General features: G+C 64.6%; 2 protein-coding genes across 4 annotated transcripts in view; one reads left to right on the top strand and one right to left on the bottom strand.

The window, feature by feature from the left end:
• The first annotated feature begins 1,401 nt into the window (after positions 1 to 1,401).
• Positions 1,402 to 11,159, top strand: AEBP1 (AE binding protein 1). Of its 2 annotated transcripts, none has more exons than XM_082072599.1 (21): positions 1,402 to 1,671; positions 1,773 to 2,237; positions 2,476 to 2,547; positions 2,982 to 3,053; positions 3,155 to 3,241; positions 4,040 to 4,138; positions 4,297 to 4,383; positions 5,049 to 5,129; positions 5,207 to 5,281; positions 5,366 to 5,475; positions 5,559 to 5,701; positions 5,788 to 5,872; positions 5,963 to 6,107; positions 6,200 to 6,288; positions 6,916 to 7,039; positions 7,111 to 7,307; positions 8,895 to 9,074; positions 9,149 to 9,491; positions 9,808 to 9,947; positions 10,028 to 10,127; positions 10,203 to 11,159. In XM_082072599.1, exons 1-21 carry the CDS (start codon positions 1,440 to 1,442, stop codon positions 10,751 to 10,753), a joined length of 3,477 nt encoding a protein of 1,158 aa, XP_081928725.1. In that variant the 5' UTR covers positions 1,402 to 1,439; the 3' UTR covers positions 10,754 to 11,159. The 2 variants fall into 2 exon arrangements, with proteins under 2 accessions (XP_081928725.1, XP_081928724.1); XM_082072598.1 differs by having other exon boundaries at positions 2,461 to 2,547.
• Positions 11,109 to 20,419, bottom strand: part of POLD2 (DNA polymerase delta 2, accessory subunit) — a 60,437-nt gene continuing 51,126 nt past the window's right edge. The window contains exons 2-11 of one of the 2 annotated variants that reach the window (XM_082072601.1): positions 18,031 to 18,259; positions 14,165 to 14,286; positions 13,105 to 13,228; positions 12,920 to 13,034; positions 12,631 to 12,829; positions 12,458 to 12,538; positions 11,882 to 12,039; positions 11,649 to 11,776; positions 11,475 to 11,576; positions 11,109 to 11,397 (exon numbers count right to left, since the gene is read on the bottom strand). In XM_082072601.1, the coding sequence (XP_081928727.1) occupies positions 11,240 to 11,397; positions 11,475 to 11,576; positions 11,649 to 11,776; positions 11,882 to 12,039; positions 12,458 to 12,538; positions 12,631 to 12,829; positions 12,920 to 13,034; positions 13,105 to 13,228; positions 14,165 to 14,286; positions 18,031 to 18,250 (1,407 nt within the window). In that variant the 5' untranslated portion in view covers positions 18,251 to 18,259 and the 3' untranslated portion in view covers positions 11,109 to 11,239. Of the gene's footprint in view, positions 11,398 to 11,474; positions 11,577 to 11,648; positions 11,777 to 11,881; positions 12,040 to 12,457; positions 12,539 to 12,630; positions 12,830 to 12,919; positions 13,035 to 13,104; positions 13,229 to 14,164; positions 14,287 to 18,030; positions 18,274 to 20,419 lie in introns of those variants that run through there. The other variant, XM_082072600.1, reaches the window with a different exon arrangement.

Below are 20,419 nucleotides of genomic sequence, written 5' to 3'. Positions count from 1 at the left end.
GGCACTGGGAGCGCTGCCCCCCCGCACATCGCTGGGATGTGACTCACGGGACCCGCGTGTGACCGGCGCGGGGGGGCGGGCTGGGGTTGGGGGGGGGCTGAGCCGCCACGTGGCCACCGCGCGGCCCGGGGGAACCTGCGGGACCCCCCCACTGCACCCCCGGGACAGCGGCCGCCAACCCCGGCCGGGGGTCACATGTGCAGTGTCAACCCCGCATGAAGTGTCCCCCCTAATGTGCAGTGTCCCCACATCTGAAGTGTCACACCCCCTATGCAGTGTCCCCCCAATGTGCAGTGTACTCCTGTGCAGTGTCCCCCGTTTGTATTGTTCCCCTCGTGCAGTGTCCCCTGTGCAGTGTCCCCTGTGCAGTGTCCCCCTGTGCAGTGTCCCCCGTTTGTATTGTCCCCCCCGTGCAGTGTCCCCCCTGTGCAGTGTCCCCCCTTTGCAGTGTCCCCCCTTTGCAGTGTCCCCTGTGCAGTGTCCCCTGTGCAGTGTCCCCCGTTTCTATTGTCCCCCCCGTGCAGTGTCCCCCCTGTGCAGTGTCCCCCCTTTGCAGTGTCCCCCCTTTGCAGTGTCCCCTGTGCAGTGTCCCCCGTTTGTATTGTTCCCCTCGTGCAGTGTCCCCTGTGCAGTGTCCCCCGTTTGTATTGTCCCCCCCGTGCAGTGTCCCCCTGTGCAGTGTCCCCCGTTTCTATTGTCCCCCCCGTGCAGTGTCCCCCCTTTGCAGTGTCCCCTGTGCAGTGTCCCCTGTGCAGTGTCCCCCGTTTCTATTGCCCCCCCCGTGCAGTGTCCCCTGTGCAGTGTCCCCCTGTGCAATGTCCCCCAGCGTGCAGTGTCCCCCCCGTGCAATGTCCCCCTGTGCAGTGTCCCCCGTTTGTATTGTCCCCCCGTGCAGTGTCCCCTGTGCAGTGTCCCCCTGTGCAATGTCCCCCTATGCAGTGTCCCCCGTTTGTATTGTCCCCCCCGTGCAGTGTCCCCTGTGCAGTGTGAGCGCTGGTGCCGGTGCCGGTCGGGCGGGGCTGCTGCTGCAGTGCCAGTGCCAGTGGAACCCCCATCCCAGGCAGTGCCAGGGCGGGTCCCTGCGGTGCCGGTCCCGGTGCAGTGAGCGTTCCCGGTTCAATCCCGGTCCGTGCAGCCCCATTCCCGTGCAGTGCCGGTCCCGCTCCCGCTCTGTGCAGCCCCGGTGCCGGTCCCGGTTCAGCCCCGGTCCGTGCAGCCCCATTCCCGTGCAGTGCCGGTCCCGCTCCCGCTCTGCGCAGCCCCGGTGCCGTGGGCGTTCCCGGTGCGTTCCCGGTCCCGTGTCCCCCCGGCCTCTCGGTGCCGCCCCCACCTCCTGCCCCCGCCCCCAGCCCATCCCTCCCCCCCCCCCCGGCCCATCCCGCCCCCCCATCCCATCCCATCCCGGCCGGGCTGTCGGTTCCGGGCCCGGGGCCGGTGCGATGGGGCCGCCCCGCTCCTGCCTCCTGCTGGCGGCCGCGCTGCTGCCGCTGCTGCCGCCCGGGGCCGAGCCCGGGGCCGCCGCCGCCCCCCCCGCGCTCACCGACGCCGAGATCGAAGAGTTTCTGCGCGGGTTCCTCGGGCCCCGGGAGGGGGGGGACGGCGACGGGGACAGCGACGGGGATGGCACCGACTTGGGCTTCATCACGGAGCTGGGAACCGGCACCGGCACCGGTGAGCGGGCGGCACCGGGGCTGGCCGGGGGGGGGGCAGAGGGAGGTGGGGACACCCCCCCCAAAGCCGGCGGGGCGGCTGATCCCCCCTAACCCCCCCAGGCTCCCCGGAGCGGCTGCTGGAGCCCGAAAAACCCAAGAAAGGGAAGAAGGAGAAAGGTCCCAAACCCACCAAAAAGCCCAAAGAGAGACCCCGAGGTGCTAAAAAGGACAAGGACAGGGACAGGGACAAGGACAGGGACAGGGACAGGGACAGGGACAGGGGCAAGGACAAGCCCCCCAAGAAGCCCAAGGAAAAGCCGCCGAAAGGCTCCGAAAAAAGCCCGAAAGGCTCTGAAAAAGCTCCAAAAGGTGCCGAAAAACCTTCGAAAGGCTCCAAAAAGCCCAAGGAGAAGCCCCCCAAGGCCACCAAAAAGCCGTCTGGTAAGAAGCCACCGGAGCCACCGACCGTCCCCCCGGAGCCCCCCGGCCCCCCACAGCCCCCGCGGGGTGAGGACGACGTGGGGACACCCCAGTTCCCGGAGCTGCCTCCGCCCTACGAGGAGGAGGAGGATGGAGGTGGCCGAGGTGAGTTTTGGGGGATATATGTCACCACCAGCTGGGTTTAGGGGGGGAACTGTCACATCACGGTGTCACCCCCTGTCCCCGGTGCCACCCCACGGCTGGCTGGGCTTTGTCCCCCATGTGGGTCCCCGCGGGGGTCACCTCCCTTGTCCCCCCAGCCTTCCTCCCTGAGGAGGGTTTCTTTTGGGGGGGGGGGGGGGGTCAGGGGGCGCTGCCAGCCCCTCAGTGTCACTGTCCCCAGGGGAGCCAGAGGAGCCACCAAAGGAGCCCTGGGAGCCGGGACGGGAGGAGTGGAGCCCCGAGCCAGAGCCTGGTGAGTGTCCTGTCCCCACGGCCACCTCCCTGTCCCCAACACCTCCCTGTGCCTGCACCCACCTCCTTGTGCCCCAGAGCCACCTCCCTGTTCCCCACTGTCACCTCCCTGTTCCCCACTGTCACCTCCCTGCACCCCGATGTCACCTTCCTCCTCCCAAATGCCACCTCCGTGAGTCCCAATGTCACCTCCTGGCATCTTGGGGCCACCTCTCTATCCCCAAGTGCCACCCCCTGCACCCCAGTGTCACCTCCCTGTGCCCCAGGGCCGCCTCCCTGAGTCCCAGTGTCACCTCCATGCACCTTGGGGTCACCTCCCTGAGTCCCAGTGTCACCTTCTGGCACCTTGAGGCCACCTCCATATTCCGAGGTGCCACCTCCCTGCACCCCGGTGCCATCCCCTGTGTCCCTGCCCCATGTGTCCCCTCCCCGCAGACGTCCCCGAGGAGCCAGAGCCACCGACCCTGGACTACAACGAGCAGCTGGAGCGGGAGGACTACGACGACTGTACGGCGCTGGGGGGGGACAGCTGGGGACAGAGGGGGTGTCCCCCCCTTCCTCTCCACCTCGTGTCCCCAATGTCACCATCCCCCCCTCTCTGTCCCCAGTCGAGTACATCCGGCGGCAGCAGAAGCCCCGCAAACCCCCCAGCAGGAAAAAGCCTGAGAGAGTCTGGCCCCAGCCCCAGGAGACACGTCAGTGCGGTGACATGGGGACAAGGGACAAGGAGGGGGGACAGTCCCCTTGGGGACCCAGGGGAGCGTCATTTGGGGGCACCCTGGAGCTGGGCTGGGCGTGGGGACAGCGCAGAGATGTGGGGACATCACAGAGATGTGGGGACAGCACAAGAGCTGCAGGGGACCCCATAGGGGTGTGGGGATCTCTTGGGGACATGAGGATCCTATGGGGACATAGAGGGGTCCTGTGAGGACATGGGGGACCCCACAGGGACATGCTGACCTCATGGGGACACAGAGGACCCCAATAGGGACACTGGGACCCCACAGGGACATGGGGATATGACAGGGACATGCTGTCCCCATGGGGACACTGGGGACCCTAAAGGGAAATGGGGACCCCATAGGGACACTGGGATCCCACAGAAGCACGAGGGACCCCCCAGGGATATGGGGACCCCATAGGGACACAGGGGTCTCTTGGGGACACAGGGATCCCATGGGGACATAGAGGGGTCCTGTGGGGACATGGGGGACCCCACAGGGACATGCTGACCTCACGGGAACATAGGGGACCCTGCAGGGACACAGGACCCGAAGAGGGACACTGGGATCCCACAGAAGCACGGGGGACCCCATAGGGACTCCACAGGGACATGGGGACACCATAGGCACATGCTGAACCTGTGGGGACACAGGGGACTCTGCAGGAACATGAGGACCCCATAGGGGCTCAGGGGACCCCAATAGGGACACTGAGGCACGGGGACACCCCCATCCCCCCCATCCCCATTCTGTCCCTTTCTCCCTCCCCAGCGAAGCCAGAGGTGCCACCCCCACAGCCACCCCCCCTGCCTGTCCCAGTGACCGAAGGGGACTACGAGGACACCTTCGAGCCACCCGACTACGATGACCGTGAGTGACGAGCCGGGGGGGCTGGGGCAGCCCAGGACCCCCATCCCTGGGGGGGTCTGCCCGGGATCCCCTCCCTGTGCCCAGCTGGGCTCCCAGCGGTGCCACCCGCCCTCCCTTGTCCTCAGACGGGTGTCCCAGCCCCCATTGTGTCCCCACAGTGGCGTATGGGCTGCCACCCCCCCCAAAGCCCAGGAAACACCCAGAGAAGGAGGAGATGGAGACAGACGAGGAGAAACTCAAACCTGGTGAGATGGGGCATGTCCCCAGAACAGGTGGCATGTCCCCAGGGCAGGTGGCACATCCCCGTGATGGGTGGCATGTCCCTGGGGTGGGTGACACATCCCTGGGATGAGTGGCACATCCCCGGGTGGCATGTCCCCGGGGTCAGTGGCACGTGTCCAAGGTGAGTGAGTGGCACATCACCAGGGTGGGTGGCATGTCCCCAGAGCACGTGGCACATCCCCAGGGTCAGTGTCACATTCCCAGGGTTGGTGGCACTTCCCTGTTGGGGGTGGCACATCCCTGGGATGGTGGCAGGTCCCCAGGGCAGGTGGCACATCCCCAAGGTCAGTGTTACATCCCCAATGTGGGTGGCATGTCCTTCAGCTAGGTGGCACATCAGCAGGGTGGGTGGCATGTCCTCAGGGTCAGTGGCACATCCCTGGGTGGGTGGCCTGTCCCTGGGGTGGGTGACATGTCCCTGGAGTGGGTGACGTGACATGTCCCTGGGATGAGTGGCACATCCCCGGGTGGCACATCTCCAGTGTTGATGGCACATCCCTGTGGTGGGTGGCATGTCCCCAAGGTGGGTGTCATGTCCCCAGGGTCGCTGGCGCATCCCCGGGTGGGTGATACATCACGGCATGTTCCTGGGTGGGTGACATGTCCCCACCAACCGCTGTCCCCACAGGGAAGCCCAAGAAGGGCGGTGGCAGCAAGGAGGAGGAGGAGGAGGATCCTTGGGCAGAGGAGAAGGGACGGGACCGCAAAGGTGGGTGCCACCCCCCACTGTCCCCACGCCCCGTGTCCCCCCGTGCTTTGTCCCCCCGTCAAATGTCCCTTTTCCAGGAAAACCCAAAAAAACGGGCGGGAAGAAGTGGGACCCGGACGAGGACGAATGGGCCCCCCCGGAGGAGAAGACACGTCAGTGTCCCCATTCCCAGGTGACAGCGGGCACCCTGCTGGGGTGGATGCTCATAACCCCCCCTGCCCCCCCACTGTCCCCAGGATGTCCCCCCATCGGCCTGGAGTCCCACCGCATCGAGGACGACCAGCTCCTGGCCTCCTCCATGCTGCGCCACGGGCTGCACGCCCAGCGCGGCCGCCTCAACATGCAGGTGACGGTCACCCCCACGTCCCCCACCCTCCTCAGTGCCACCAGACCCCCCCCACAATGTCCCCATCGCTGTCCCCACCCCAGGCGGGTGCCAACGAGGACGATTTCTTCGACGGGGCTTGGTGCGCCGAGGACGACAGCAGCCGGGCGCAATGGCTGGAGGTCGACACCCGCCGGGCCACCAAGTTCACGGGCGTCATCACTCAAGGACGTGACTCCCAGATCCAGTATGGGGATGAGCGGGAGGGGACAGATTTGGGGACACAGGCTGGGGGGACCACCCCATCCCAACCTGTCCCCTTTCCTCCCGCAGTGAGGACTTTGTCACCAGCTTCTACGTGGGCTTCAGCAACGACAGCCAGAACTGGGTGATGTACAGCAACGGCTACGAGGAGATGGTGCGGGACCCCGAAACGGGCTGGGGGGAACACGGGGACAATGGGGACCTTGTCACCCCCACCTCGGCTACATCTTGTCCCCCTCGGCAGACGTTTTATGGCAATGTGGACAAGGACACGCCGGTGCTGAGCGAGTTCCCCGAGCCCGTGGTCGCCCGGTACATCCGTGTCTACCCCCGGACGTGGAACGGGAGCCTCTGCCTGCGCCTCGAGGTGCTGGGCTGTCCCCTCTCTGGTAAGGGACACCCCCAAACAGCGGCTGGGGGGTCACAGCGGGTGGTGCCATCTCTGCAGCCCCCGCCGTGGTGTCCCTTGTCCCCTCTGCAGCCGTCAGCAGCTACTACACCCAGCAGAACGAGGTGACGTCCAGCGACAACCTGGACTTTCGGCACCACTCCTACAAGGACATGAGGCAGGTGAGCGCTGTCACTGGGATCTGCTGGGGTGGGATCCTGGGTGGGGTGGAATCCACGGTGGGGTGGGATCCTCCATGGGGAGGAATCTTCTGTAGGGTGGAATCGTCTGTGGGGTGGAATCCTCCATGGAGTGGGACCCTCTCTGGGGTGGGATCTGGCATAGGGTGGGACCCTCTGTGGAGTGGGATCCTTCGCAGTGTGGGATCCTCCACAGGGTGGGACCCTCTACATGACGGGAACCCCCAGTGGGGTGGGATCCTCCATGGGGTGGAATCCTCCTTGGGGTGGGACCCTCTGTGGGGTGGGATCTGCTGTGGGGTGGGATCCTGTGTGGGGTGGGATCCTCTGTGGGGTGGGATCTGCTGTGGGGTGGGATCCTGTGTGGGGTGGGACCCTTCATGGAGTGGGCTCCTCCATGGGGTGGGCTTCTCCATGGGGTGGGATGCTCCATGGGGTGGGATGCTCCACAGGGTGGGATCCTTTGTGGGGTGGAATCCTCCATGGGGTGGGATCCTCCACAGGGTGGAATCTTCCATAGGGTGGGATCCTCTGTGGGGTGGGACCTTCCATGGGGTGGGACCATGTGCGGGGATGGGCTCAGCCCCCACCCGCGCCGTGTCCCTGCAGCTGATGAAGGTGGTGAACGAGGAGTGTCCCACCATCACCCGCATCTACAACATCGGCAAGAGCTCGCGGGGGCTGAAGCTCTACGCCATGGAGATCTCCGACAACCCTGGCGAGCACGAGACGGGTGAGTCGGGGACAGCGGGGGGACCCCGCGCAGGCGGGGGTGCGGGCAGCACCCTGACCCCCCGCCCGCAGGAGAGCCCGAGTTCCGGTACACGGCCGGGCTGCACGGCAACGAGGCGCTGGGCCGGGAGCTGCTGCTGCTGCTCATGCAGTTCCTGTGCCGGGAGTACCGGGACGGCAACCCCCGCGTGCGCAACCTGGTCACCGACACCCGCATCCACCTCGTCCCGGCCCTCAACCCCGACGGATATGAGCTGGCCAGAGAGGCGGTGCGGGCAGGGACGGTGGGATCATGGGGTGGGGTGGTGGGACAGCAGGAGGGGATGGGATGGGATGACGGGATGGTGGGATGGGATGGGATGGGATGGTGAGACAGCAGGATGGGATGATTGGATAGTGGATGGGATGGGATGGTGGGACAGCAGGATGGGATGGTGGGATGGGATGATGGGATGGTGGGATGATGGGATGGTGTGATGGTGGGATCATGGGATGGTGTGATGGTGGGATGTGATGGTGGGATTGATGGGATGATGGGATGGTGGGATGATGGGATGGTGGGATGATGGGATGGTGGGATGATGGGATGGTGGGATGATGGGATGGTGTGATGGGATGATGGGATGGTGGGATGATGGGATGGTGGAATAGCGGGATGGGATGGTGGGATGGAGAGATAGGATGGTGGGATGGGATGGGGTGGGCTGGGATGGTGGGACAGCAGGATGGGATGATTGGATAGTGGATGGAATGGGATGGGATGGTGGGATTGTGGGATGGGATGATTGGATAGTGGATGGAATGGGATGGGATGGTGGGACAGCAGGATGGGATGATTGGATAGTGGATGGAATGGGATGGGATGGTGGGACAGCAGGATGGGATGATTGATAGTGGATGGAATGGGATGGGATGGTGGGATTGTGGGATGGGATGGTGGGACAGCAGGATGGGATGGTGGGATGGGATGGTGGGACAGCAGGATGGGATGGTGGGGTGGGATGATGTGATGGTGTGATGGTGGGGGGGGATGGGATGGTGGGATGATGGGATGGTGGGATGATGTGATGGTGTGATGGTGGGGGGGGATGGGATGGTGGGATGATGGGATGGTGGGATGATGTGATGGTGTGATGGTGGGGGGGGATGGGATGGTGGGATGATGGGATGGTGGGATGATGGGATGGTGGGATAGCAGGATGGGATGATGGGATGGAGAGATAGGATGGTGGGATGGGATGGGGTGGGCTGGGATGGTGGGACAGTGAGACAGTGGGATGTGATGTTGGAATGGGATGGGATGGGATCGGATGGGATGGTGGGATGCGGTGGTGGAACAGTGGGATGGGGTGGTGGGATGGGATGGGGGGGCATGGGATGGAATGGTGGTGTGGTGGGATGGCGTGGCTGGGCAGTGGGATGGAATGGTGGGCCTGTGGGATGGGATGATGGGATGGGATGGGATAGTGGGATGGGATATTGGGACAGTGGGATGGGGTGGTGGGATTGTGAGATGGGACGGTGGGATGGAGAGATGGGATGGTGGGATGGGATGGGGTGGGCTGGGATGGTGGGACAGCAGGATGGGATGATTGATAGTGGATGGAATGGGATGGGATGGTGGGATTGTGGGATGGGATGGTGGGACAGCAGGATGGGATGGGATGGGATATTGGTACAGTGGGATGGGGTGGTGGGATTGTGAGATGGGATGGTGGGATGGGGTGGTGGGATGGGACATTGGGGCAGTGGGCCGGGGCAGCAGAGGAGGAATGAGGTGACAGGGTGGTGGGATGAGGTGGTGGAGCAGGGCGGTGGGATGCCCCCCATCTCACCGCTGCCCCGGGCTTCCGCAGGGCTCTGAGCTGGGCAACTGGGCGCTGGGCCACTGGACAGAGGAGGGCTACGACCTCTTCGAGAACTTCCCTGACCTGGCCTCGGCGCTGTGGGCGGCCGAGGAGCGGCGCCTGGTGCCCCACAAGTTCCCCAACCACCACATCCCCATCCCCGAGCACTACCTGGCCGAGGACGCTGCGGTGAGGCGCGGGACGTGGCGCGGGACGGGCCATGGGGCTGTGGTGGCTCACGCCGCCGTGGTGGCACCACGCAGGTGGCGGTGGAGACGCGGGCCGTCCTGGCGTGGATGGAGAAGAACCCGTTCGTGCTGGGAGCCAACCTGCAGGGCGGGGAGAAGCTGGTGTCCTTCCCCTTCGACACGGCACGGCCGCCCAGCGCCACGGCCGCCCCGCGCGTGGCGCCGCACGACGACTACGAGGACGACAACCCCGAGGTGCAGGAGACGCCCGACCACGCCATCTTCCGCTGGCTCGCCATCTCCTACGCCTCGGCCCACCTCACCATGACCGAGACCTTCCGCGGGGGCTGCCACACGCAGGACGTCACCAACGCCATGGGCATCGTGCAGGGGGCCAAGTGGCACCCGCGGGCTGGCAGTAAGTGGGTGCGGCACCGTGCAGTGTCGGTCTGTCCATCCTGTGCTCCCTCCAGCACCCAAAGGTGCGAGCAAGCCGCTGGGTGGGCGCTTTGGTTGTCTGTCCTGTGTGTCTGAACACCATACGGTGTCAGTCTGTCCATCCTGTGCTCCCTCCAGCACCCAAAGGTGCAAGCGAGCAGCTGGGTGGGTACTTTGGTTGTTTGTCCTGTGTGTCTGAACACCATACAGTGTCAGTCTGTCCATCCTGTGCTCCCTCCAGCACCCAAAGGTGCGAGCGAGCAGCTGGGTGGGCGCTTTGGCCGTCTGTCCCGCAGGTCTGAATGACTTCAGCTACCTGCACACCAACTGCCTGGAGCTCTCCGTGTTCCTGGGCTGCGACAAGTTCCCCCACGAGAGCGAACTGCAGCAGGAGTGGGAGAACAACAAGGAGTCGCTGCTCACCTTCATGGAGCAGGTTGGGTGCGGGCAGGGTGCGGGCAGGGTTTGGGCAGGGCGCAGGCTTGTGACCCTTTTTGTCCCCTTCTCCTCCGGCAGGTCCATCGCGGGATCAAGGGCTTCGTGACGGACCAGCAGGGAGAACCCATCGCCAACGCCACCATCGTGGTGGGGGGCATCAACCACAACGTGCAGACAGGTAGGGGGCAGGCAGGGCGCGGGCAGCGCGGCGCGGGCAGCGTGTGCCGCCTCCTTCACCCCTTCCCGCCCGCAGCCAGCGGCGGGGACTACTGGCGCATCCTGAACCCCGGCGAGTACCGGGTGACGGCGCGGGCCGAGGGCTACAACCCCAGCGTCAAGACCTGCAGCGTGTTCTACGACATCGGGGCCACCCAGTGCAACTTCGTCCTCTCCCGCTCCAACTGGAAGCGCATCCGGGAGATCATGGCCATGAACGGCAACCGGCCCATCCGCCGCGTCGTCCCCGGCCGCCCCATGACGCCGCGCGAGCGGATGCGGCTGCGGCTGCGGATGCGGCAGCGCATGCGGCTGCGGCAGCAGATGCGGCTGCGGCGGCTCAACGGCACCACGGCCGCCAGCGGCCCCACGGCCCCGCCGCCCACCACGGCCCTGCCCTTGGCCTTCAGCAGCACCACCTACGCGCCGTGGAGCCAAGAGCCGCCCACCGCTGGCACCTGGGAGATGGAAACCGAAACGGAGGTGGTGACCGAGCTGGTGACGGAGACGGAGGCCTGGGAGCTGGGGACGGGGACGGCACAGCCGCTCACCACAGCCGAGACCTACACCGTGAACTTTGGGGACTAGGGGACGCTCGCCCCCTCGCTCGTGCCGCCAGCCGCGGCCGCACGCTCGCGGATGGTTTTGTTTCGCCCGCTGCAGGCTCCAGCATCTGCTTCCAAAGGCTCGCGGAGCCCCGCTCGGAGCCGGGGGGGTCCAGCCCCCCACCCACGCTGCACCCAGCACTGCAGGGCCCCCCACACCGACACCCCACGGGCTGGCGGCTGCCGAGGGTCCCCCTGAGAGGACGTGCTGCCCCATCCCATGGGAGGGCGAGCCTGGCAAGGGACAGGGGGACGCAGGACCCAGCCCTGTCCCCGTCCCCACGGGGGTGGCCCCGCTCTCCAGGGCAGGGCCCGTACGGAGGGAGGCGCAGCCCCTCTCCCCTCCACACAGTTTTTTTATTACACAAATAAATCAAGTTATATTGGTACGAGCATCTCATCTCTGCCGTGCCCCGGCAGGTCCGTGCCAGCCCCCCCGGGGGCGACACAAAGGTTTATAGAGTCCTGCTCAGTGCCCGACCTCCATGTCCCCGTCATCGTCCTCGGCCCCGAAGCCAGAGAAGCTGATGGGTTGGCAGCTGAGGTCGCGCAGGTTGACCAGGCAGGCGGTCTGCGTGGCGCTGAACGCCGGCACCGTCACCAGCAGCACCCGCTGCCCCTCGTCCCCTGCAAGGACAGGAGGGTGAGCCCCCCAGTGACACCCCCAGCAAGGATTATGGGGCGACACGGGCTGCGGGACCCACCTTGGAGCAGCTTGGACTGGAAACGGGGAGCGTTTCCGCAGAAGTAGACGTGAGGGCAGGCGGTGAGGATGAAAGGGTCCGATTTGTAAAAGGGGTAACAGCCTGGGAGGGACAGAAATGAGAAGGGAAACCGGCACCTGCACCCCTTTTTGGGGCAAACACCCCCCGCCTTACCCAGGGTGTCAGGGGCTGTGGGGCTGATGTGTCCCGCCCGCAGCGTCCACTCCAGGATCTCCAGGTAGTCGTCCATGCTGCTGTATTTGAATATATCGCTGATATTTTGCCCCGATGTCCCCAAAAACCTACATTTTTGAGGAAGAAAGGAGAGATTCCGACGCCTGTATCGCCCCACGACCCCGCGCTGGCGGCAGTTGTCACCGAGCTGGTGATACGGGAGGTTTTGTTACCTGACGCCGTCGATGTCGGCCTGGTAGGGGTTGGTGACGAGGTGCAGCGTGGCGTAGGCGCTGGCCAGGGGCAGCATGCAGCGGTGCAGCGGCTGCTGCGGCAGCGTGTAGTTGGTGGGGTCGAACTCGCCGGGCATCACGTCCACGGGCACAGAGGTCTGTGGGCAGCGGGGGGTCACCGGGGCGGCCGAACCCCCCGGCCTTACATGGGGCACGGAGCAAAGCCCTGGCTGGAGCTCACTGCCGGCTCTGCCGCGCTTGGCGTCACCGCACAGAGTTGTTTTGGTTGGAAAAGCCCCTCGAGCTCATCAAATCCACCCATAACCCACCCCCGGCACGGCCCCATGTCCTGAGAACCTCATGTCCGTCTGTCCAGCCCTCCAGGGATGGTGACTCCAGCACTGCCGTGGGCAGCCTGTTCCAATGCCCACAGCCCTTTGGGGAAGAAATTGTTCCCAATTTCTAATCTAAAGCTCGCCGGGTGCTGTCAGTGTTGCCTCCCCAGCGCTGGAGCCAGTTTCTCTCCCAGAACGTCCCCAACTGCCTGGCCAAGCCCGTCCCGCTCTGAACACTCACGCAAAGCTGCAGCAGGATCTCATCCAGCATCTTCACGGCCTCCACGCTCGCCGCCTGCGTCTTCTTGGTCAAGTACTTGGCCTGGGTAGGTGGGGAGACGCTGAGGGAATGTCCCTGTGTCCCCTCCAAACCCCAGCAAGCCCAGCTGTGGCCACAGTGTCGACCCCCGGTACCTTGTTGATGGTGTCCCGGCTCTGGGTGTTCTGGCTCAGCAGGTTCCCGGCCAGGAGGACGCGGGAGATGTTGGCGGCGCAGCTCTGCCCGCCCTCGGCGCCCAGCTGCCCCGTCACCACGTCCACCAGCAGCTGGGTGCCCAGCAGGGACTCGCCGCTGCCGCTGCCCAACCCCAGCCCCGACACCAGCAGCACGAACCTGCACAGAGAGATGAATCCCCGCTGTGATTCCCCTTGGGACAAGGGACACACGGTCCCCAGGGCTCGGGGACACGGTGACAAGACTCACCGGTCCGCGCTGGGGCCGTTGCAGGGCAGCGGCGGCGGCAGGTTGGCGAAGCAGTGATCCTCCACCAGGAACTTGCCGTCGTCCTGCTCGCAGCCGTACACGGCGAGGATGGTCCCTACGGCACAGAGCGCGCGGTGACATCCCCGGCCAGCGCCCGCCGCGTGCTTCCCACCATTGTCCCCTACCTGTCACCAGCTGCTGCACCTCAATGGCTCCTTCCAGCTTGATCCGCTGCAGCTCGTCCTCCAGGATCAGCTCATCCGAGGGGTGGATGTACTTGGGCAGTGGGGGCTGAGGCTCCAGGTTGTGCTAGGGGGGGACAGGGTGGGATGTGACAGGCACAGGGCTGCCCCAAGGTCCCTTTTCCCCTGGACCCGTCATCTCCTGGTGAGAGTGTGGGGCTCTGCTCCCCAGGAACAAGCGCCAGGAGCAGAGGAAACGGCCTCAAGTTGCACCAGGGGAGGTTGAGGTTGGATGTGGGAACAATTTCTTCCCCAAAGGGCTGTGGGGCATTGGAACAGGCTGCCCAGGGCAGTGCTGGAGTCACCATCCCTGGAGGGCTGGACAGACGGACATGAGGTTCTCAGGACATGGGGCAGTGCCAGGGGTGGGTTATGGGTGGACTCCATGAGCTCGAGGGGCTTTTCCAACCAAAACGATTCCGTGATTCGACGCTGCCGCTGTGAAGGGGACGCTCTGGAGGCCCCAGCAGCTCTCACCAGATGCTCAGCATCCAGCCGAGCTGGTTTCACTTAACGCTTCCCCGCAGCGTCCTGGCAAAGCGAACACCAGCACAGCTCCCCGGCCGGGGGGGAAGCGGCTCAGCCAGGCTCTGGCTTCACTTCGGGACACGTGTTTGCAATCACTGGCCAGACCAGCGCTCCACTGGCTTTGAACCCTTGTGCCGTGACAAGCCGGCTCCAAACTCCTCAACGTGCTCCGGCTCCAAACTCCTCAACGTGCTCCCCAGGAGCTGGCGGGGAGCGGATGGGCCCTGGGACAGCACGGGGACAGCAGAGCTGCCCCATACACCCCCTCATCCCCTCCCCTGCAGCAGGAAAGGAGCTTTGCTCTGCCAGCCCCACTGGGATTAAACTGGTCAGCCTGGAGACCAGGAGCTGAGGGGAGACCTTCTGATCTCTGAACTGCCTGAAAGGAGCTTGGAGCCAGGGGGGTCGGGCTCTGCTCCCCAGGAAAAGCGCCAGGAGCAGAGGAAACGGGGAAGGGGACCGTCCCCGGCGTTACCTCCTCGCTGATCTCCTGCAGGATGGACGGCTGGAGCTGCATCGCCTTGAAGAGCGTCCCCACCACGCAGCACTTCTCGCCCGCCTGCAGCTCACAGAGCTTCCGCACCGGCACGTCCTGCCCTGCGGGACAAACGGGGCTCAGCGCCTCGGGGACGCCCGCAAGGCGCCAGGCTTCTGCTAGCTAATATTGACCAGTACTAACTGATATCTTAATCAATGACATTCTATCTAGAACAATGTTCTACAACTGCCTGAAAGGAGCTTGGAGCCAGGGGGGTCGGGCTCTGCTCCCCAGGAACAAGCGCCAGGAGCAGAGGAAACGGCCTCAAGTTGCGCCAGGGGAGGTTGAGGTTGGATGTGGGAACAATTTCTTCCCCAAAGGGCTGTGGGGCATTGGAACAGGCTGCCCAGGGCCGTGCTGGAGTCGCCATCCCTGGAGGGCTGGACAGACGGACATGAGGTTCTCAGCACATGGGGCTGTGATTCTAAGTGCAAGGGCTGGAACCTGGTTGAGGGCAAACCCCGGGATCAGTACAGGGTGGGGATGGAGCTGTCCTGCAGAGAGGGACTTGGGGACACTGGGGGGGACAGACTGGACACAACCCGGCCACGTGTACTTGCAGCCCCCAAGGCCAATGGCATCTTAGGCTGCATCAAGAGAAACTCCATAAATTGTTGGCCCTGAGGGTGGTGAGAGCCTGGCCCAGGTTCCCAGAGAGGTGGTGGATGAACCATCCCTGGAGACATCCCAGGCCAGGCTGGACGGGGCTCTGAGCACCCTGAGCTGGTGAAGATGTCCCTGCTCATGGCAGGGGGGGCACTGGGGGGGCTGGGGAGGTCCCTTCAACCCAAACCGTCCTGTGACTCTGTGATTCTCATTCCAAGGCTGGCCAGGACGGCTGGAAGGCCCTGAAGGTCCAGGGCAGCCAGAGGCGGAGGAGCCGTGGCGGAGCCGAACCCACATGTGTTGTGCAGATGGAGCCGGCGCCGCTGCGGCATTTCCTCCCCGGCGGGGGGACCTGGGTCACGCCGGGGTCTGGGGGACCCACAGGTCACAGCCACCCCCGGGATGGGGTCAGGGCTCCCACCAGCCCCAGGGGTCCCGCTCTGCCCGGGAATGGGGGCGCAGGGTCTGGGATCAACCCCTGGGGCTGCTGCTCCTGCTCCCCAGGAAACTGGGGACCCCAACATCCCGCTCGGATGTGACGGGCAAGAGAGATCATGGCCACCCCCAGAGCTGAGCAGGGCCAGATCCTCCCCCAGGATCTCCCCTGGAACCCAGGATCCCTCCTGCAATCCAGAATCCCTCCCAGAACCTGGGATCCCTCCTGGAACCCAGGATCCCCCCTGCAATCCAGAATCCCTCCCAGAACCTGGGATCCCTCCTGGAGCTCAGGATCCCTCCCTGCAATGCAGGATCCCTCCTGGAACCCAGGATCCCTCCCTGCAATGCAGGATCCCTCCTGGAACCCAGGATCCCTCCTTGCAATGCAGGATCCCTCCTGGAACCCAGGATCCCTCCTGGAACTCAGGATCCCTCCTTGCAATGCAGGATCCCTCCTGGAACCCAGGATCCCTCCTGGAACCCAGGATCCCTCCCCGCAATGCAGGATCCCTCCTGGAACCCAGGATCCCTCCTTGCAATGCAGGATCCCTCCTGGAACCCAGGATCCCTCCTGGAACCCAGGATCCCTCCTTGCAATGCAGGATCCCTCCTGGAACTCAGGATCCCTCCTGGAACCCAGGATCCCCATCGCCAGCTGGGCATTTGGGACGATCCCGGCACAGGCGTGAGCAGGGACCCGATGGATCTCCAGGAGGGCAACCCCTGCCTGCAGAGCCCGCTTTGGGGCGGGAGATCCCCGAAAGGCACAGAGCAGGGATCCACAGGGAGATCCAGGCCAAGGGAACCCACAAGATCCTTGGGAGGTGCGAACGGCATCGCAGCCCCCGCACTTCATCGCTTTTTGGCCGGGGAGCGCCTGCAGACAGCACTAAAACGCAGCTCCCTGAGCACGAGACGCCTCATCCCTTCCTCTCCGTGTCCGCAGGAATTGTGTTTCCCCCTTGGTTTAAATCAGCTGCCGGGCTCCTCTCCCAGAACTTCCCCACCGCGCCAGCTCGTCCCTCCTGCCCCGGGGGGGACATTTTTCTGGTTTCCCCCCCTCAAAACTCCCCCTTTGCTCCTCACACGCCGGTGGAACGTGAGCGGCCGCACCCGCTGCCATCACACACCCCGGAGCTGCAAACACGAGCGTCTCCAGCCCAGGAATGCAAACATTCCGAGTCCGAAAAAACAACCCGGTTTTAGCCTCTTATTCTTGGCTTTAACCCCCCAACCGTCTGCGTTCAGGGGGAGGGCGGCTGCTCCCTCCAGAGTTTTGCCTGTGGATGTTTCTCGCTGGGAGACAAACCCCAGAAATCTCGGCCCATCCTGTGACTCAGGGATGTGGAGCTTTACAAAACCGCTGGTTCCCGCTGCCCTCGGCAAAACTGAGGCGCACGGCCAAATAAAGCCCAGCGTGGGCTTTGCTTCCCCCGGCTCCACACAGCCCGCGGGGTCTGGAGAGAAAGAAAAACACGGAGCCAGCCCAAAAAGCTCCATAGATGGGCAAAGGCGAAAGCTTGGCCGGCTGAGAGGGGGAAATTTGGCTTTTGCCGCGCCGGGGCCGGGCAGAGCGGCTGAACCTCGTCAGCACCGCGGGGAAACTCGTTAGTGCCGGGATCGCAGCCCCCCGGGCGAGGAAACAGCCCCCGGCCCAAAAATGTGGAGCCAAAGAAAAAGTTGATGTTAAAAGGTGATTTTAGAAATGCTGGCACAGAAAACACCCCACAAAATCACCCCTGGGTTGCTTGGCCCCTTGTGTGTGAATTTAGGAAGTGATGGCTGGGACCTGCTAAAAATGACCAAAGAGCTTCCTGCGGGTGCAACTTGGGGGGTTTCGCCCCTTCCCCAAAAAGGGAGGTTGTTCCCCAAACCGACAGCGGCTGAACATGAGCCAGCGTGTGCCCAGGTGGCCAAGAGGCCACCAGCATCCTGGCTGGTACCAGCACTGTGTGGCCAGCAGGCCCAGGGCAGCGACCGTCCCTGTGCTGGGACCTGGGGAGGAAAAACCTCGAATCCTGGGGGCAGTTCTGGGCCCCTCAGCTCAGGGCTCAAAATGGCGGCACCAAAATCACCTCAGGGCTCAAAATGGCGGCACCAAAAGCACCTCAGGGCTCAAAATGGCGGCACCAGGGGCACCAAAATAATTTCAAAACGCAAAATGTCAGCCCTTAGGCTGCGGGGATCACCTCAGGGCTTGAAATGGTGGGACCAGGGGCACCAAAAGCACCTCAGGGCTCAAAATGGTGGCACCAAAATCACCTCAAAACACAAAATGGCGGCCCCAGGGGCGGCGGGATCACCTCATGAAAGCCCTTGAGGTGCTGGAGCGAGTTGAGAGAAGGGAACGGAGCTGGTGAGGGGCTGGAGCACAAGTGTGATGGGAGCGGCTGAGGGACCTGGGGGTTCAGCTGGAGACCAGGAGCTGAGGGGAGACCTTCTGATCTCTGAACTGCCTGAAAGGAGCTTGGAGCCAGGGGGGTCGGGCTCTGCTCCCCAGGAACAAGCGCCAGGAGCAGAGGAAACGGCCTCAAGTTGCGCCAGGGGAGGTTGAGGTTGGATGTGGGAACAATTTCTTCCCCAAAGGGCTGTGGGCATTGGAACAGGCTGCCCAGGGCAGTGCTGGAGTCACCATCCCTGGAGGGCTGGACAGACGGACACGAGGTTCTCAGGACATGGGGCAGTGCCGGGGTGGGTTATGGGTGGACTCGATGATCTCGAGGGGCCTTTCCACCCAAACCGCCGCCTCCCCCACTCACCCCACTTCTCCCGCGCCCGCCGCTCCAGGCCAGGCCGCATCCCCATCAGCCGGGCGGCGTACACGTGCGCGTACTGGCGGGCGAAGCTGCGCTCGCCCAGGCTGAAGGGCTGCGAGCGGTCGTCGTACGCCGACCCCGGCACCCGCGCGAAGGTGCCGGGCGGGGCGGCCGGGGGGGCCAGCAGGGCCTGCGCCGTGGGGGCCGCCTGCTCCCAGAACATGGCGGGGGGAGGATCCAGCGGGGCTGGGGAGAAAACGCAGGAATTAAGGATGGTGCTGAGCGCGGTGCTGAGCGGGGACACCCTGACCCCCCCAAACTGCCGCCCTCGCCCCCAAAACACACACCAGGCGTCTCTCTGAGCCCCCTCCCCCAAACACCAGGACACCCCCAAACTCATCGGAGTGCCCCCAAACCCACAGGACCACCCCCCAAGTTGCGCCCCGGAATCGTAACGACACAACGCCCCCCCAAAACACACCCTGGGCACCAGGGACCCCCCCCAAATGCACCGAGGGCCTGGACAGGCCCCCAGAGCCCCGGCACAGCCCCCCAGGACTCCCCCAAACACCCCCCCGAGCGCTCGGACCCCGAAAACACCTCGTAGCACCACGAACCCCGCCAGGACACCCCCCGGGGCACCAGGACCCCCCGAACCAGCCCCCCCGGGCCCCTCAGACCCCCCAAAACGCACCAGCCCCCGGACCCCCCGTTCTCTGCCGCCCCCCCCGGCCGCGGGTCACGTACGGGGTCAGAGGTCAGAGGTCGGGGGGCACCGCGGACCCCACATTAGCGGAGGGGGGGGTAGAAGGAAAAGGCGCGAACGCCGCAAAGCCCGGAAATCCCGTGGCCGCGGAACGGAAGTGGCGTCAAGGCGGCGCGTCGCCATGGCAACAGCTGGTGGCGGCGGCGCGAAGCCGTTACCGTGGAAACGGGGGCGGGGCGGAAACCCCCGGGACCCCGGAACGGGTTGGGGGGGAACGGGGACACCGGACTGAGCCTGGGGACACCGGGACCGACCCTGGGGACACCGGAACCGACCCTGGGGACACCGGACTGACCCTGGGGACACCGGAACCGACCCTGGGGACACTGGGACCGACCCTGGGGACACCGAGACCGATCCTGGGACACCGGGACCGACCCTGGGGACACCGGAACCGATCCTGGGGACACCGAGACTGACCCTGGGGACACCGGAACCGACCCTGGGGACACCGGACTGACCCTGGGGACACTGGGACCGACCCTGGGGACACCGGGACCGATCCTGGGACACCGGGACCCCCCTTCCCCGGGACAGCCTCAGCCAATCAGAGCGCAGGGAACCCCCTTTTTTGGCCCCAACCAATCAAAGCCCAGGGAATCTCTTTTGTTTGGCCCTGGCCAATCAGAACGCAGGGAAATCCCTTTTATTTTGGTCCCAGCCAATCAGAGCACAATAAGCCCCTCTATGCTTTTTGTAACAGCCAATCAGAATGCAGGGAATCCACCCCCCCCCCCCCCCCTTTGTTTTTTTGTCCCAACCAATCAGGGTACAGGGAATCCCTTTTTTTTTTGTCTCAGCCAATCAGAGCCCAGGGAATCTCTTTTGTTTGGACCTGGCCAATGGGAACAGGCAGACTCCTGGCAGCTGAGGGCTGCCACCAATCAGAACTCAAGGATGTCTTTCTGGTGGCAGCCAATCACAGTGCAGAGAATCAATTTCTGGCCAGGGCCAATGAGCGCAGTGCTGCTGCTGGCCGCTGCCAATCAGAGCACAGGGAATCCTGCCAGCTGCAGCCAATCAGAGCACAGCCCCATCCCGTGGGGTGACCGGAACTCCAAGGGTGCCCCCAACACCCGGGGTGCCCCCGGTCCCCAGAGGGACCCCAAGGGACCCCCCCTACCCGGGGGTACCTGGGGGAGGTCCCAGAGCCCCTGGGGATCCCCAACACCCTGGGTGCCCCAAACCTCCCACAGAATCCAAACCCCTTGGGTTCCCCACACCTGAGAGGGTCCCCAACACCTCACGGTGTCCCCAGCGCCCCCTTCCCCTCCGGGGTCTCCCCATTTCTAGCTTCTGGGGGGTCCCCAGCCACACTCATCCTTCCCCTGCAGCCCTGGGCTGGGGCTCCCCAAATTTTATCTCCCCATATCACCCCAAGATAAATTGGGGGGCAGATCCAGGTCCCCCGGGTGTCACCAAGAGGGGGTGACCCTATTTTTCCTCAGGAATGGGACTGAGCTGTGACACTCCTGAGCCCCAGGGGGGTCACTGTGTGCCCCCACTTTGGGACCCACTGGGTTTCAGGTGGGGGGGTCTGCGCCCCCTTTTTTGGGGGGTCAGCACTGGGAGGGGGAAGGCTGGGGTGCCCCCACGCTGTGTCCCCCACCTTGTCCCTGGGAGGGG

Source organism: Streptopelia decaocto (genome assembly GCF_964273445.1).
Source record: "Streptopelia decaocto genome assembly, chromosome: 25".
Classification (NCBI taxonomy): domain Eukaryota; kingdom Metazoa; phylum Chordata; class Aves; order Columbiformes; family Columbidae; genus Streptopelia; species Streptopelia decaocto.
This window is presented reverse-complemented; position numbering and strand designations above follow the sequence as displayed.